The sequence below is a fragment of the Balaenoptera musculus genome, chromosome 5, assembly GCF_009873245.2.
Source record: "Balaenoptera musculus isolate JJ_BM4_2016_0621 chromosome 5, mBalMus1.pri.v3, whole genome shotgun sequence".
NCBI lineage: Eukaryota > Metazoa > Chordata > Mammalia > Artiodactyla > Balaenopteridae > Balaenoptera > Balaenoptera musculus.
Window position 1 is genome coordinate 40,722,477 of NC_045789.1, and position 17,629 is coordinate 40,740,105.

Here is a 17,629-nt window from a genome sequence, read left to right on the forward strand (position 1 = left end):
CATGCCACCATGATCACATTAGAGAAAGCCTTAACTTTGAGTCCAAGTCATCACCTCACAGATTGTTTTAGATAAAGGAACTCAGAATCAGTAGAGAATTCCATTCAAGTCTCATGTTTCCAGGACCTATATGAGCTAGAAATGAAATTTCTAAAAAGTATATAATTAAGCAGTGTCCTTTAAAGTGATTATCTAAAGTGGTTACACATTTATTGCTCAAATCAGTTATGTGATGCACAATGTCTTACTGTTACTACAACTCTTAAGGGGTTTTTATTTCAAAAGTAATAAAAATTTATTTTCCTTTTTTTTTTTTTTTTGCCACGCCACACAGCATGTGGGATATCCTAGTTCCTCGACCAGAGATCGAACCCATGCCCCTTGCAGTGGAAACGCGGAGTTTTAACCACTGGACCGCTGGGGAAGTCCCAAAAGTAATAAAATTTTTAAAAAAATTTTCCTAATGGTACAAGCACAATGAGAAAGACCTAGGTTGACAAGGCAGCTCACCTGAGCCAAGAATTAGGGCACAGAGGCACTCTTCAAGAACAAACAAGAACCTGGTGGGCCATCTAGCAAAGAGCAAGAGTTTTGAGAAAGCCCATCTACCAGCCTTAGGAGGAAGTTGACAGGATGTGTGCAGGTTCCCAGGGAGAAGGAAGATGGCATTATAGAGTACAAGAGCACCAGCAAGACTGTGCCTGGGTATTTCCACGGTTTCTCAGCCTTCACTAGTAACGTTTGAGCCAGCTCATTCTTTGTTGTGAAGAGCTGTTCTGTGTACTGTAGGATCTTCCCTGGCCTCTACCTACTAAGTGCCAGCAGCACCATCTCTTATTGTGACAACCTAAAACGTCTCCAGACACTGCCAAATGTTCACTGGTTGGCGGAAGGTACAAAATCCAAGGCATTGCCCCTGGAGAGAACTACTAAGTTAGACTCATTGCTGAAGAAGCTCTTCACTAAAGGATAGAGCCAGACCTCACTGGCTAATGAATATTCATTTCCACAGACCCATACACGGGTCAAGAAACAGACTGCTGACAACTTGCCAAGTGACTGAAGACCTTTCACGCTCTTTCCACTTTCAATGGCTTATGCTCGTTTTGGCATTATATATTAGAGCCTTAAAAATGAACATCAATCTTGACCAAGGAATTTCACTTTTAAAATTTTATACTAAGAAAATAATTATAGATGCTAAATAAAAGTTAGCTATAAAGAAATATATTTAAAGCAGAGTTGGTTTTAATTGTGAAAATTTAGAAATTGGCTAAATGTCCAGCAATAGCTGATTCAGTTAAGTAAGTTGAACTATAGCTGCACAAAGGAATATATCATACAGCCATTAAAATATTTACATATATTTAAGGATGATGTTCCTAATACCAAGGCAGAAAACAGTACAATGCTATTTTTACATTACACACACAGGCACACACATGCACACAATGCAAAAAAAAAAAAAGTTTCAAAGATAAACATCACAGTATTTTAAATATTAATGTCTTGGTAGGAGGATTATAGGGCTTTCTTCGGCAAACCATGTACATTCCTTATGCAATTAGTATTTTTCATCCTATGCATCTACAATTTCTAAATCTTTGCAAGGCAGAGTATTTGGAGTATTAAATAAAAAGAGGCTAAAATGTGTAAAATGTAGATTTTAAAACATTTATTTAATCTTTACAGAGAAGTTTCTCGAAAAGATTGAAACTAGTCATATATCATCTGCTGTTAAAACCAATTCTTTCATAAATAGAGCACAATGCCTAGGTTCAGAATGTGGCTCTATCACTTGCTAGCTACACGACCCTTGATATAAAACATTTCTGTGCTTCAGTTTCTCCATTTATACAACAGGTATATAGCCATACCTGTGTTACAGGGTTGTTGTAAGAATAAATTAGTCAACACATATAAAGTGCTCGGAGCAGCACCTAGCAAATATACATGCTCAATAAATACCAGCTACTACTACTTGCCATTGTTGCTTTATGCCAGGAAAAAAAAATTATTAAGGAAAATCTTGTTATGAATGACACACAGGAATCCAGCATTATTCTTACATAACATCAATATGAAAAAAAATCCAGATCTGAGAAAGACCAGGTGAGATTTTTAAAAAAAGGTACATCTGTGAACTAGGTCATGAAAACAACTGGGAACAAGAACTACTAAAATGATAACCATGCTTTTAATAATGGACAGCAAAAATTTATTCTATTGGCTAAAAAATATGAAAACTTTGTTTTGAACCAATTTATTCTACTATGGTCATCCTCCAGGAAATTAAAAATCAGAAAAGCTCATATTAGATTTACTAGATATGACTAAATCAGTATTTTCCAAACTCCAATTTATGACCCATGGGTAGTAAAATCAATTTAGTAATCCAGTGTATTTTTGTTCAATAACATAGAACAGCTATCAAAAATAAAAGAAATCAGAGAGCATCACACATAGCAATGGCAAGAATTGCTTTGTAACATTTTTACAGCAGTTAAAATATACATTTGTGTGTCTCTTGGGGCATGGTGTAAAATGGACCTCTTACTGTGTGTCACAGTATTAAAAAGTTGAAAAAAGAGTGTTCTGTACCAATATTTAAGGTTTCATATGTTAATCTGGATAAAATATTACATTTATTTTGCTTTTATAAATTTTATAATTCATATTACAAAGAATACAATGGAGGGCAATATAAAATTAGCTGAAATTGGGTGGTTATTAAACATTTAAAAGTATAGCACAAATATAAAATAGTAAAGGGTTGTAGAGTTTTGGACAATGATTTTAAACTCTGTTAAAAGGAAAAAAATTACCTATTTCCATCTGGCATTTGAAAAACAGGGAACAGAGAATATAGGATTTTCTTTTTTAGATGTTCCAATACCAGAAAAGGCAACCTGATGTGGTAAATGGGTCACTGGCTTCAGAAACCTGGCAGACAAGGGCAGAAATGCCAAGTCCACAACTTACTAGCTCTGTAACCTTCACCAGTTAACCTCTCAGACTTGGTTTTCTCACACTTAACAAGATTTTAAGGATTTACGAAAGGATGTACATCAAGCCTCTAATACTGTGCTCATATATGGTGAAAAAGTGTAAAGCCTCCTCTCATAGCTCTAAAACTCACCAAAAGTGAAATTTATTACATTGGACATGGTCTAGGATAACCTCACAGCTTATCTTGTGTACCCATTAGATTCATCTTCAACCAACCATACCTTGAAGACAAACCAGATAGAGCTTTCTTGAGGATCTCAGGGGTTCTATCTGAGGATGGTGGAATTTCTGGAATATCAGAATCTGTTCTGGAATCCAAATCTCCATATCTGTCATCAATATCTGTTTCCTAAAATTAAAGAAAAAAGAAAATCACTTTGCAAAATAAAAGGAAGGAAAAGCACATGCTTGCCAATGCATTTATTTATTGCTCAGTGTGCCAACTCTCATTTATATAACTTAAAACAAAAAAATAACTATTAACTTATCTTGAATATCCAAGCACTGTTGTACATCCTAGTTAGGAAAGTTTGATTATCTTTGCTAAAGTCTATCAATATAAAGGATTAATTTAAACAAAAGACACAAAAAGAAACTCCTATATTATCTAAATCAGAAATTTTCCACAGAATCAAACATTTATTGTTTTCCTACTTAACAGAGAATATGGTGTTAATGCCACATAGATTCTGATCAACTGTACATAGTCTCTTTTTTTATTTGATTACAACCAAAGCATCAACAACAAGAGGAATGTCTTACACTGGCATAGCATTTTAGATAGATAGATAGATAGACAGATAGATAGATAGATAGATAGATAGATAGATAGATAGATAGATAGATAGATAGATAGATAGATAGACAGAGAAGCCGAATCCAGCCTCTGTACCCCGACACTGAGTTAAATCTCAGAGAGTTTTGGGTGAAGTAGAAAAGAATAGTTTTATTGCTTTGCCAGGCAAAGGGGGCCACAGTGGGCTAATGCCCTCAAAGTCCATGTGTCCCAACTTGGAGAGGGTAGTAAGAAGTTTTATAGTAATGGGGCATGATCAGCTTGTGGACATTCTTCTGATTGGTTGGTTGGTGGTGAGGTAAGTGGAAGTCAGCATCATCAACCTTCAGGTTCCAACTGGTCTGGGGTCTACGTGCTTGTGGGAAGCATACCATCAATAATTGTTAACTCTTCCCACCTGGAGGGGGTTTCAGTATCTGCAAAACAGCTCAAAGATATTGTTGTGTGTATCCGTTGATGGGGAACCAGGACCTTGCCCCAAGGCTGCACTATTGTTTCTCTTGACTGTTTCTCCCTTGTCTCACATCCCCTCCGTTCCCTAATTAACAACTGCTTGAATCTGCCCACTGGAACTCAGAGAAGGTCATGGAGGCTGAATGAAGGCTACTTTCTGCAATCAGAGAAATGGGGGGACACAGAAAGCCTTTGTGCCCAAGAGCCCCACAGGGCCTTGCTCGGTACCAATCCCCCCTTTTCTTTGATACTCCTCAACCTTGAGAACAGATGTTGGACAAGGAAGGGAATCATTGTTTTGGATAGAGACATTAATCATAAACCCAGCAGAGGAACTCGGTTTCAGGGGACTTGGTTTTAATCCCCCTTTTTTAATGTTTCCCGAATCTTTTAGGGAACAGGGTGACAACCGCTCTGGCTACTTCCAGCTGAAATGGGGCATAGTCCTGCCGCAATTTGGGACACTGAGTTGGAAATATTACTGAGTTCCAAGTCCTGGGTCTGAGTTTAGTATGATTAAGGTCTCAATCCCCTGGGAATTTAAGCCTGAAACCCAGTCTGGACTTGGCTCTTTAAGGGAGACTTGTAGCCAGGTAGCCAGTTGTCTAATTTTATCTAACTAGGTTTTAACTTCTGATATGGTATTAAATCTTTTTTTTTTTTTTAATTTTTATTTATTTATTTATTTTTTATTTATTTATGGCTGTGTTGGGTCTTCGTTTCTGTGCGAGGGCTTTCTCTAGTTGTGGCAAGTGGGGACCACTCTGCATCGCGGTGCGCGGGCCTCTCACTATCGCGGCCTCTCTTGTTGCGGAGCACAGGCTCCAGACGCGCAGGCTCAGTAATTGTGGCTCACGGGCCTAGTTGCTCCGCGGCATGTGGGATCTTCCCAGACCAGGGCTCGAACCCGTGTCCCCTGCATTGGTAGGCAGATTCTCAACCACTGCGCCACCAGGGAAGCCCTGATATGGTATTAAGATATATATAACAGGAGCTATTGGCCATTAAATATGTCTCCTCTTTTGTTGTTAATATCTGATCTGAAGCAATTTTATTGTCTGAAAAATTTAATAGTTACAAGAGGATACCTTGAAACCATAAGGTTGCAGTTACCAGTGGACACTGTTTTGAGATTGGCTGGTGCCATCCCCTAGGTCTGACACAGCTCAGAAAATTCGAGTTCTCTGCAATACAGGAACATGTCTGAAATCACATCCATATGTCTGAACCAACAGCTACTCCATTTTCACTTTCAATTGCATTTCTCTTAATGGCCAAAGCAGATGTCACTGTTAATGATTTCAGTGCTTTTCTAGATATGAGAAGATGCAAGAATTTGGGCTCATAAAATCTTCTGAAAATATCTAACTATCTAAAGCCCTGTTCTGCCAGTTTTTCTCAGAGCAGAGTGCCTCATTCCTGATCTCCACCCTGAATTCCTTTCAGGGGGTGTTGAAGGTCAGTGGCCACAGTGGCCATTGACCTAATCCTTGCAGAGGCAGATGGCAATTTGCAGTTGGCAGAGCCCCTTCAGGATCATAAATTTGACCATGGTTTGGGGGGCATTTCATGACCATTTTGTCCCATGGTGCTAGGAATGCTCATTCCCAGGTCTGGCAAAGATTTCGCTGATAGGCCACTCAGTGTGCTATTACTTACTGGACTAGGCCTTACTAGTAACCAAAAGTCTCTGGGCCACCTGTCTTACTAGTCTCTTATGGTCCAGGAAACTATTCCCTCTTGTTGCTTCTTCCCATATCTAGAGTTACACTATTACAATCATTGATCTCAGATGGAGCTATACATCATCATTTTATCAGAGGCTCAGTCACACATTTGGTAATGCAAGAAACAACAATTTTGCAAAACAGGCAATATAAAAAACAATATAGCTAGCAGATTAGTAAGATCGTAAGTCAGAATATAAGTCAAGAACTTCCATTAGGTGCGGCCCAGTACATCCCAGGTCTTCTGACCTAGTCTGTTCTGTACCAATCCTTATCTTTAAGGGAAATTATATATTGGCATTGTCCATAAGGCACCCAGCTCAGTTTCCTAGTGTTACTAGTCTGGTTATCCCTAGTACGGGTTTAATTGTCCCCAACATAAGGGAGCCTTTAAATTTGAATGAACATAACCTGGTGTTAATCTCCTGGTTGCAGATCATGGAGCATCTGATCTTTATCCAAAGACTGATTACAAAGTTAGGCTTCAGAAACAAACTTAGAGTGTTCTTCTGACAATTTAATTAAATTCTGGAACAATATAACATAACCACAAGGAACTATCTGGGAAGTGAGTCTTGGTAAGCACAGACATTAATTAACAAAACTAGAATTTAATATTCAGTGAAACATAATTTTTTTCTACAATTGCCCCCATGTTCATCAAGTACAGCCAAGACTAATTTGTTTCTAAAATAAGATTGGTCCATTGACCACATAGGTTCTTCCACATTGACTCTGGTATAATTCCTCAGAAGAAGTCTCAGACTAAATTTCCAAAAGGTCTCTCAAGGCCAAGAAAGCCATACCAAATGCCTGTCATCAGATTTTGCCTAGGTGGATTTCTCTCTTTTAGAGGTCCCCAAAATATCAAGATTTCTGCACATGCCAGGAGACAGTTTTTCTCATTCGCCTGATAAGGCTGCTCAGAGTCTCCAATTTTTGAAGGGAACAGGCAGAGGGAAAAGAAAAATATCTCAATTTTACTCACAGAGGTGTAATTTACCAAATTGTTGCAAATCATAACCAACTTGAGGGGAAGTTTTTTTCCTATATCTGGAAAACACAGATCAAAGCCAGTAACATTTCAGACAAAACCCATAAAATTTATCACCATATTCACCAGTTCATTTAGTAACCAATCCTCTTGTTAACTTCTTATGAAGCCGTCAGGGTTTCCCTTAGGATTTTTTTTTTTTTAATTTCTTACCCAGTTTCCCAGTACAACCTGAGATTTATCAAAATACAATAATAACTGTCTATAAATCACAGAGACTTAAAAAGTCATGGTTAAACATTTGATCAAAATGGGATTGACAAAAGACACTTAGTTATTGCTGTAATGTGCAACATTTTAAAATAACTAGAATTATGACTGATAACATTTTACAAGGACATACTAGATTTTTAGGAATGCCATGTAATTTAACATACTAATTAAATATTTCTCTCTGAGAAACTCACGAGCTGTTGTCAAAAGCAGTAGTCCAAGAAAACTTTGAAGGGAGAAACTGAATCTGAATCCGGTCTTGCCCTAGCCCACTCCCAACAAAATCCATCTACCCAACTAGATTTAATAATCCAATCTTAGAAAATCCTGACCATGCACAATTCTAAAAACATGTGCTTTCTTAACAGAGAATATCCCAGGGTGGCACCAAATACCTTTAGATTCCTAAATACCTTTAGTCTCTCTCTGCCAAGGGAAGCCAACATTCACTAATTAATGTTTCAGTATCTTAATATTTTATTTGGAAATGACCTACCTATTCAATAAACTTCCATCATTTAACTTAACTCTAAATTTTTAAGCTACCAAGCAGCTGAAGAGATTATTCTTAAGTACACATTCCTAAAACAATTATTCCTAAAGAGTTTTACCCAAAAGCTCTTATCTCACTTGCATTACTTAACATTGATAACTCTAAAGAAACGTCTATATTAATCAAACCAACAAGCTTAATAGCCTTTCATGGGCACACCAACTTCAATAGCAGCAAGTATCAGTTCAGTACTGAATATTCCCCAGATCATGTGGTCCCAAAATTTATCTTGGCCATTTTCTACACATTTAGATTTAATTTGTAACTGCTTAATTTTAAGTGAATTAAATAGAGCTCATTTACAAGTTAACTTTTACATAAAGACAGAACCAGAAATCTGTTTTTCCGCTTGATTTTAAAAAGGCTTCCCCCCCCCCCCCCCCCCGCCTCCCCACACCCCACCCCACCCCCACCCCACCCCGCCTTTTTTTTTTTTTCTAGAGATAGTCTAGATAAGATAAGTATTCGTGAGGGTCTGGGCACAGCGGGGAGAAATACCAATTCCCTTTTCATGGGAGCATAGTTGAAGATCTCACAGTTTTGTAACAATACCCTGGGGGGCGGGGGGCGGGTTAGAAGATGGAACAGAACTCTGGTTACCCATAACAAGGCTTGTCCCAAAGGGAAAATCCCAACCAGCATTCCGCCACAGGCAAAGCCTGACACAACAGGGAAGGATTCCCTGGTATTGTCGCATGTGAGCGCTGTTATTTAGCAAAGACAGTCAATATAAGTACTGACACACATACATACAAACAACAAACACGGTCCCACAAACAAAAGATCAGACAAGGTGTAGCCCAAAGATTCCATTTCCACTCCCAGACTGAGGACTCAAAATGGCTCGCAATGATTGGGTAGAATTTTCCCATCCTGTGCAAGCCTGAGTGGCTTACCCCAAAACAATATCCACAAACACACAAACAACAGATAAACTATGGCCACACAGACAGAATATCAGAGGAGGTATAGTTTAAAAATTCCACTTCCACTCCCAGAGAAAGGCTTCCAAATAGATTGGGTCAGTTCTTGAAAGAGAACAAACCCAGAGTTGGCTCTCAGGGATCCCAGAGTGGCTAGCCCAGATGGAGTGGAGAGAATTCCCAGCCTTTCCATTCCTGTGACAAAACAATTCTACCTGAAGAATAGTATAATAATTTAGGCCACCATGCAAAGGCCACCTCTCCTCACTTTTAAGAATATACTTTGGGCAAACAGAATTACAATAGAACCTTATTCTTTTTAGTCATAGATTCATAGTTATAGGTCGACCAATATGCCAAAATTTTCCCGGGGGGCTATCAGATGGAATACAAGAAGAAGCGCTTCCCATGTTGAGTCGAATTAAACAGCCGTGCACACAAGATGGAAAGCAAAACCAGAATCCTCACCAGCCAAACAGAAGCCACCCACACACAAAAACAAACAGCCCAAGGCTCAAACTGGCTTCCAACTCCCACTAACCCGGTGGCCTTGGATCTTCCTAATGGAAAAATCCCCAAACGGGAACCAGAGGTTCACCAAACAGACCAAACCAAGTGGCCTCAGCATGCAAGCTGAGGGGGCTTACCAAAACACTGGCAGAGGTGTCGCAACATCCCAAACGCTACTTTTCTGCTTCCCCAAAACAATTCCTTGGAGTAGGAAGTCCAGGGCAGTCCAGGGAGGAGGAAGAGAGGAATGTCCTCAAGGCAAAGATGGCCTTGGCAGCTGCTAGGGTGGTCCCTCTTCCGCCCTACTCCCGCCTTGGAGTTCCAGCTGCCAGGACTGCGGACAGGATATGACTGGGGCTTGGCCTTTCCAGGCAAGAGTCCCAGGCGATCTGGCCTCTAAAGGAATTCTCCAACCCTCCGCTCTCTTGAAAGAGGCTGGCGTGGAGAAAACCTCGGAGCGTCCGATCAAGCCAAGGGACCCCCCCCCCACCTGGGACTGTCCCTGAGTCAGCCCCACGCTGTGCACCAAAATTGAAGCCAAATCCGGCCTCTGTACCCCGACACCGAGTTAAATCTCGGAGACAGAGTTTTGGGTGAAGTAGAAAAGAATAGCTTTATTGCTTTGCCAGGCAAAGGGGGCCACAGCGGGCTAATGCCCTCAAAACCGTGTGTCCCAACTTGGAGAGGGTGGTGAGAAGTTTTACGGTAATGGGGTGTGATCAGCTTGTGGACATTCTTCTGATTGGTTGGTTGGCGGTGAGCTAAGTAGGAGTCAGCATCATCAACCTTCAGGTTCCAACTGGTCTGGGGTCTACGTGCTTGTGGGAAGCATACCATCATTACTTGTTAGATCTTCCCACCTGGAGGGGATTTCAGTATCTGCAAAACAGCTCAAAGGTATTGTTGTGTGTATCTGTTGATGGGGAACCTTGCCCTAAGGCTGCACTGTTGTTTCTCTTGACTGTTTCTCTCTTGTCTAGCATCCCCTCCCTTCCCTAATTAACAACTGCTTGAATCTGCCCACTGGAACTCAGGGAAAGTCATGGAGGCTGAATGAAGGCTATTTCCTGTAATCAAAGAAATGGGGGACTCAGAAAGGCTTTGTGCCCAAGAGCCCCACAGGGCCCTGCTCAGTATCAATCGATAGATAGGTATAGATATGTAGATACATAGATATACACACACATATATATGTATGAATATATATATATATATACACATATATAATTTTTTTAAGTGTTTAAACTTCCATCATTTTATTAGATCCTCAAGAGACAATCACAGCCAAGACAGTGGAGTACAAAAACCTTGAGCTCACCTCCTTTCATGGGCACACTAACCTTACAACTATTAACAGAACAACTACTGATAGAGTGATAGAATCTACCAGAAAAGATCTTCTACAACTAAAGATCCAAAGAAGGAACCACAGGAGATGGGTAGGAGAGGCAGTGCTGTGGTATAGTCAAGAGCCATACCACCAGGTGGACAACCCACAAACAGAAGAATAATTACAATTGCAGAGGTTCTCCCCTAGGAGTGAGGGGTCTGAGCCCCACACATTAAGCTCCCCAGCCTGGGGGTCTTACACGGGGAAAACGAGCCCTCAGAACATTTGGCTTTGAAGGCCGGGGGACTTACTCTTGGGAGACCCAGAGGCTGTGGGAAACAGAAACTCCACTCTCAAAGAGTGCACAGAAAACTTCTCACACTCTGGGACCCAGGGCAGAAGCAGTAATTTGAAAGGAGCCTGGGTCAGATCTACCTGCTGATGTTGGCAAGTCTCCAGTAGAGGCAGGAGACAACTGGAGCTCACCCCAGGGAAACAGACACTGGCGGCAGCCATCTTGGGGAGCTCCCTCTACCATGTAGAAGTGTCCATCTAGAATTCTGATGCTGTCAAGTGATGCTGGATGATGGCAAGTGTCCATCTGGAATTCTCCTTCTAGCTTACTAGCCTTGGGACCCAGTCTGCCACCCCACCCCACCCCCACCCACCAGACTACAGGCACCAGTACTGGGATACCTCAAGCCAAGTAACTAGCTGAGCATGTTACTTGCAGCCCCACCCATCAGAAAGCAGGTTACCTTAAGAACCTCTGAGCCCACAGCCACCCCTGGACACAGCCCTGTCCACCAGAGGGCCCAGGCACTGGCCCCATACACCAGTGCCCAGGCACTAGACTCAGAACCCCCATGGTCCTACAGCTAGAGACCCTGGAACCCAGCTCCACCCACCAGTGAGCAGGCACTGGCCCCCAAATGCCATAGGTTTAGGCCCTGCCCACCAGTGAGCCACCTCTAGCCTCAGGACAAGCCACACCCACCAGCAGAACAACACCAGCTCTGAGACACCACTCAGCCAGTCACTCCAGGATCTGGCCCCACTAACCAGGGGGCTGACACAAGCTTCTGGACACCCTGGGTTCCACACCAGCTATGTCAGGAACCAGTCCCACCCAATAGCAGTCCGACACCAGTTCTGATGCCTAGGCCCCACAACCACCCACCCCAGAATCTGGCTCTGCTCACCAGTGAGCCAGCACTAGCCCTGGGACCCCCTGGGGTTCTGCACCCAGTGACCTTGTGACCCAGCCCTGCCAAACAGCAGCTGGCAGCCTGTGCACATGGCAGGGTCCAGCAACCAACTGGATGAGGGGTCAGCCACCCCAACCAGACCACCCACGTTAGACAGCCCTCCATGAGAGAAGGTGTCATGCAGTCCACGTAGGGAGCATGCTTATAGCATATAGCTCTGATGACAAGAGGGGAGTGTGCTGCTGGGATGCATAGGACATCTCCTACAAAGAGCCACTTCTCCAAGGTCAAATGTAACCAGTCTACCAGATACATAGAAATAAAAACAGCAAATTAGGCAAAATGAGGCAACAGAGGAACATGTTCCAAATGAAGAAACAAGATAAAACCCTGGAAGAAGGCTAAGTGAAGGGGAGATAGGCAATCTACCCAAGAAAGAGTTCAGGGTAATGATCATAAAGACTATCAAAGAACTTGGAAGAAGAATGGATGAGTGAGAAGTTAGAAGTTCATAACAAAGAGTTAGAAGATATAAAGGAGAACCAAAAAGAGATGAAGAACACAATAACTGTAATGAAAAATACACTAGAAGGAATCAACAGTAGATTAAATGATACAAGGGAACAGATCAGTTTACTGGAAGACAGAAGAGTGGATATCACTGACGCTGAACAGGAAAAAAAAAACAAATAAAAAGAAATGAGTACAGTTTAAGAGAGCTCCACTGCAACATCAGGCATACTAATATTTGCATCACAGAGGTCCCAGAAGGAGAAGAGAAATAGAAAGGGGTAGAGAACATATTGGCAGACATAAGAGCTGAAAAGTTCCCTAACCTGGAATAGGAAGCAAACATACAGGTCCAGGAAGCACAGGGCATCCCATACAGGATCAACCCAAAGAGGAACACACCAAGACACACCATAATTAAAATTAAAATGGCAAAAATTAAAGATAAAGAAAGAATATTAAAAGCAGCAAGGTAAAAATCAACAAGTTATGTAAAAAGGAACTCCCATAAGTTTATCAACTGACTTTTCAGCACAAACTCCGCAGGCCAGAAGGGAGTGGCACGATATACTTAAAGTGTTGAAAGGGGAAAACCTAGCACCAGGAATACTCTACCTGGCAAGGCTTTCATTCAGATTTGATGAAGAGATGAAAAGTTTTGCAGACAAGCAAAAGCTAGAAGAGTTCAACACCACCAAATCATCTTTACAAGAAATGTTACAAGGACTTCTCTAAGAGAAAAAGAAAAGGCCACAACTAGAAACATGAAAACTACAAAAGGAAAAAGCTCATTGGTAAAGGCAAATATATAGTAAAGGTAGTAAATCAACCACATACAAAGCTAGTAGGAAGGCTAAAAGACAAAACTAGTAAAATCATCTATGTCTGTAATAAGGAGTTAAGGAATACACAAAACAAAAAGATGTAAAATATAATGTTGAAAACAGTCATTGTAAGGGTTGGCGAGAACAAATGCACAGTTGTTAAAATGTATTTGAAATTAAGAAATCTGCAACTTAAGACAATCATGTATGTATACAGATTGCTATGTATAAACCTGATGATAACTATAAACCAAAAATCGACAATAGATACACACACAAAAAAGAGGAAAGAATCCAAACATAACACTAAAGATAATCATCAAATCATAAGAGACAACAAAAGAAGAAAGGAACAAAAAAGAACTGCAAAAACAATTTAAAAAATGGCACCAAGAACATACATATCAATAACTACTTTCAATGTAAACGGACCAAATGCTCCAATCAAAAGTCACAAAGTGATAGAATGCATATAAAAACAAGGCCTGTATATATGCTGCTTATAAGAGACTCACTTCAGATCTAAAGACACACACAGACTAAAAGTGAGGAGATGGAAAAATGTATTCCATGCAAATGGAAATCGAAAGAAAACCAAGGAAGTAATAATTATATCAGACAAAAATAGACTTTAAGACAAAGACTGTTATAAGAGACAAAGAACAATATTACATATGATATTATCAAGTGATCAATTCAAGAAGAAGATATAACAATTGCAAATACATATGCACCCAACATAGGAACACCTAAATAAATAAAGCAAATATTAACAGACATAAAGGAAGAAATTGACAGTAACACAAAAATAGTAGGGGACCTTAACACCCCACTTATATCAATGGACAGATCATTCAGACAGAAAGTCAATAAGGAAACACTCGCCTTAAATGACACATTAGGCCAAATGAATTTAATAGATATATATAGAACATACCATCCAAAAGCAGCAGAATACACATTCTTTTCAAGTGCACATAGAATACATTCTCCAGGATAGATCACAAGCTGCACGTGTTAGGGCACAAAACAAGCCTTGGTAAATTTAAGGAACCTGAAATCATATCAAGCATCATTTTTGACTACAACACTATTTCAATTACAAGGAAAAAATGCAAAAAACCACAAACACGTGGCTAAACACAAAAGACTAAACAATACGCTACTAAACAACCAATGGATCACTGAAGAAATCAATGCAGCCATAAATAAACAAATAAATAAATTTATTTAAAAAAAAACTCCAACCAAAAAAAGTCCAGGACCAGGTGGCTTCACAGGTGAATTCTACCAAACATTTAGGGAAGAGTTACCATCGATTTTTCTCAAACTATTCCAAAAAGTTGCAGAGGAAGGAATGCTTCCAAACTCATTCTATGGTACCAGCATCACCCTGATACCAAATCCAGAGAAAGATATCACAAAAATGAAATTACAGGTCAATATCGCTGATAAACATAGATGCAGAAATCCACAACAAAATATTAGCAAACTGAATCCAACAATATATTTAAAAGATCATACACCATGATCAAGTGGGATCTGTCCCAGATGCAAGGATTTTTCAATATCCACAAATCAATCAACATGATATAACAACAAATCAACAGACTGAATAATAAAAATCATATGATTGTCTCAACAGATGCAGAAAAAGTTTTTGACAAAAATTTTTATGTAAAACACCCATTTATGACAAAAACTGTCAACAAAGTAAGTATACAGGGAGCATACCTCAACATAATACAGGCCATATATGATAAGCCCACAGCTAACATCATACCTAACAGTGAAAAGCTGAAAGCATTTCCTCTAAGATCAGGAACAGGGTGAGGATGCCCACTCTTGCCACTTTTATTCAACACAGTATTGGAAGTCCTAGCCACAGCAATCAAACAAGAAAAAGAAATAAAAGGAATGCAAACTGGAAAGGAAGAAGTAAAACTGTCACTGTTTGCAGTTGACATATTATATACAGAAAACCCTAAGGACGCCACCAAAAAACTACTAGGGCTCATCAATGATGATAAAGTTGGGGAATACAAAATTAATATACAAAAACCTATTGCATTTCTGTACACTAACAGTGAACTACCAGAAAGAGAAATTGAGGAAACTATCCCATTTACAATCACATCAAAAAGAATAAAATACCTAGGAATAAACTTTCCTAAGGAGGTAAAAGACCTGTACTCAGGAAACTATAAGACACTGATGAAAGAAATTGAAGATGACACAAACAGATGGAAAGATATACCATGTTCATGAATTGGGAGGACTAATATTGTTAAAATGACCATACTACCCAAGGCAATCTACAGATTCAATGCAATCCCTAACAAAATACCAATGGCATTTTTCACAAAACTAGAACAAATAATTTTAAAATTTGTATGGAATCATAAAAGACCCCAAATAGTCAAAAAAATCTTGAGAAAGAAGAACAGAGCTGGAAGCATCACATTCCCTGACTTCATACTATACTACAAAGCCACAGTCATCAAAACAATATAGTACTGGCACAAGAACAGACACACAGATCAATGGAACAGAATAGAGAGCCCAGAAATAAACCCAGGCACTTATGGTCAATTAATCTATAACAAAGGAGGCAAGAATATACAATGGAGAAAAAACAGTCTCTTCAATAACTGGTGCTGGAAACTGGGCAGCTACATGTGAAAGAATGAAATTATAACGTTTTCTCATACCATATACAAAAATAAACTCAAAATGGATTAAAGACCTAAATGTAAGACTGGAAGTCATAAAACTCCTAGAAGAAAACACTGGCAGAACACTCTTTGACATAAATTGTAGCAGTATTTTTTTGGATCAGTTTCCTAAAGCAAGGAAATAAAAGCAAAAATAAACAAATGAGACCTAATTAAAGGCTTCTGCACAGCAATGAAAACCATCAACAAAACAAAAAGACAACCTACTGAATGAGAGAAAATATATGTAAATGTTATGACTGATAAGGGATTAATATCCAAAATATATAAACAGCTCATACAACTCAATATCAAAAAAACCAAACAACTCAATCAAAAAATAGGCAGAAGACCTGTATAGACATTTTTCCAAAGAAGAGATAGGAATGGCCAAAAGGCACATGAAAAGGTGCTCAACATTACTAATTATCATAGAAATGCAAATCAAAACCACAATGATATATCATCTCACACCTGTCAGAATGACTATTGTCAAAAAGACCACAAATAACAAATGTTGTCCAGGATGTGGAGAAAAAGGAACTCTGTGCACTGTTGGTGGGATTGTAAATCAGTGTAGGCACTGTGGAAACAGTACGGAGGTTCCTGAAAAAACTAAAAATAGAACTACCATATGATCCAGCAATTCCACTTCTGGGTATATATCTGAAAAAATCAAAAACACTAATTAAAAAAGATACATGCACCCCAATGTTCAAAACAGCATTATTTACAATAGCCAACATATGGAAGCAAGCTAGGTGTCCATCAACAAATGAATAGATAAAGAAGATGTGGTGTATATATATATATATACAATGGAATGCTACTCAACCATAAAAAAGAATAAATTTTGCCATTTGCAACAACGTGGATGGACCTGGAGGGTATTATGCTTAGTGAAATAAGTCAAACAGAGAAAGACAAACAGTACATCTTATCAATTACTTGCGGACTCTAAAACAAACAAACAAAAACAAAACAAAAATAAACGAAGCTAACGAAACAGAAACAGACTCACAGATATAGGGAACAGACTAATGGTTACCGGGGAAGAGGGAAGGGGAGACGGGCACAATAGGGGTAGGGGATAAGAGGTACCAATTACTGTGTATAAAGTAAATAACTACAAGGATATAAGGCACAGAAAAAAAAAATATGCTTTTTTAAAAAAAAGAGACAACCCTAATGAAACAAGTCAGACACTATCATTGCTGTTTTACTTATAGGTAAACTATGATCAAAAGCATTTGCTCTGGGGCTTCCCTGGTGGTGCAGTGGTTGAGAATCTGCCTGCCAATGCAGGGGACATGGGTTCGAGCCCTGGTCTGGGAGGATCCCACATGCCGCGGAGCAACTAGGCCCATGAGCCACAACTACTGAGCCTGCGCGACTGGAGCCTGTGCCCCGCAACAAGAGAGGCCGCGATAGTGAGAGGCCCGCGCACCGCGATGAAGAGTGGCCCCCGCTTGCCGCAACTGGAGAAAGCCCTCGCACAGAAACGAAGACCCAAAACAGCCAAAAATAAATAAATAAATAAATAAAAATTTAAAATAATACAGACATACACTTTATAAAAAAAAAACAAAAAACAAAAAACAAAACTCAAACTGAACTTCATATTTAAAAAAAAAAAAAGCATTTGCTCTGGTGGTGTGATTTTTTATAAAGTTATTTAAAACCCAAACTGACTTCTAAGAGTGCATGAACAAGAACTGTGTGTGTACGCTGGGGCTGTTACACAAAGATGGTCACTGTAGAACCTCCAGGGATAGAGTGGCTAAGGAATTTTAAGAGAAGAGTTG

The 17,629-nt window shown here is 39.6% G+C and overlaps 1 protein-coding gene across 1 annotated transcript in view; it reads right to left on the reverse strand.

Moving 5' to 3' along the window:
- The window catches only part of CDS1 (CDP-diacylglycerol synthase 1), a 71,722-nt gene that overhangs the window by 42,146 nt on the left and 11,947 nt on the right, over positions 1-17,629 (reverse strand). The window contains exon 2 of the mRNA XM_036853758.1: positions 3,231-3,358. Within this exon, the coding sequence (XP_036709653.1) occupies positions 3,231-3,358 (128 nt within the window). The remainder of the gene's footprint in view (positions 1-3,230; positions 3,359-17,629) is intronic.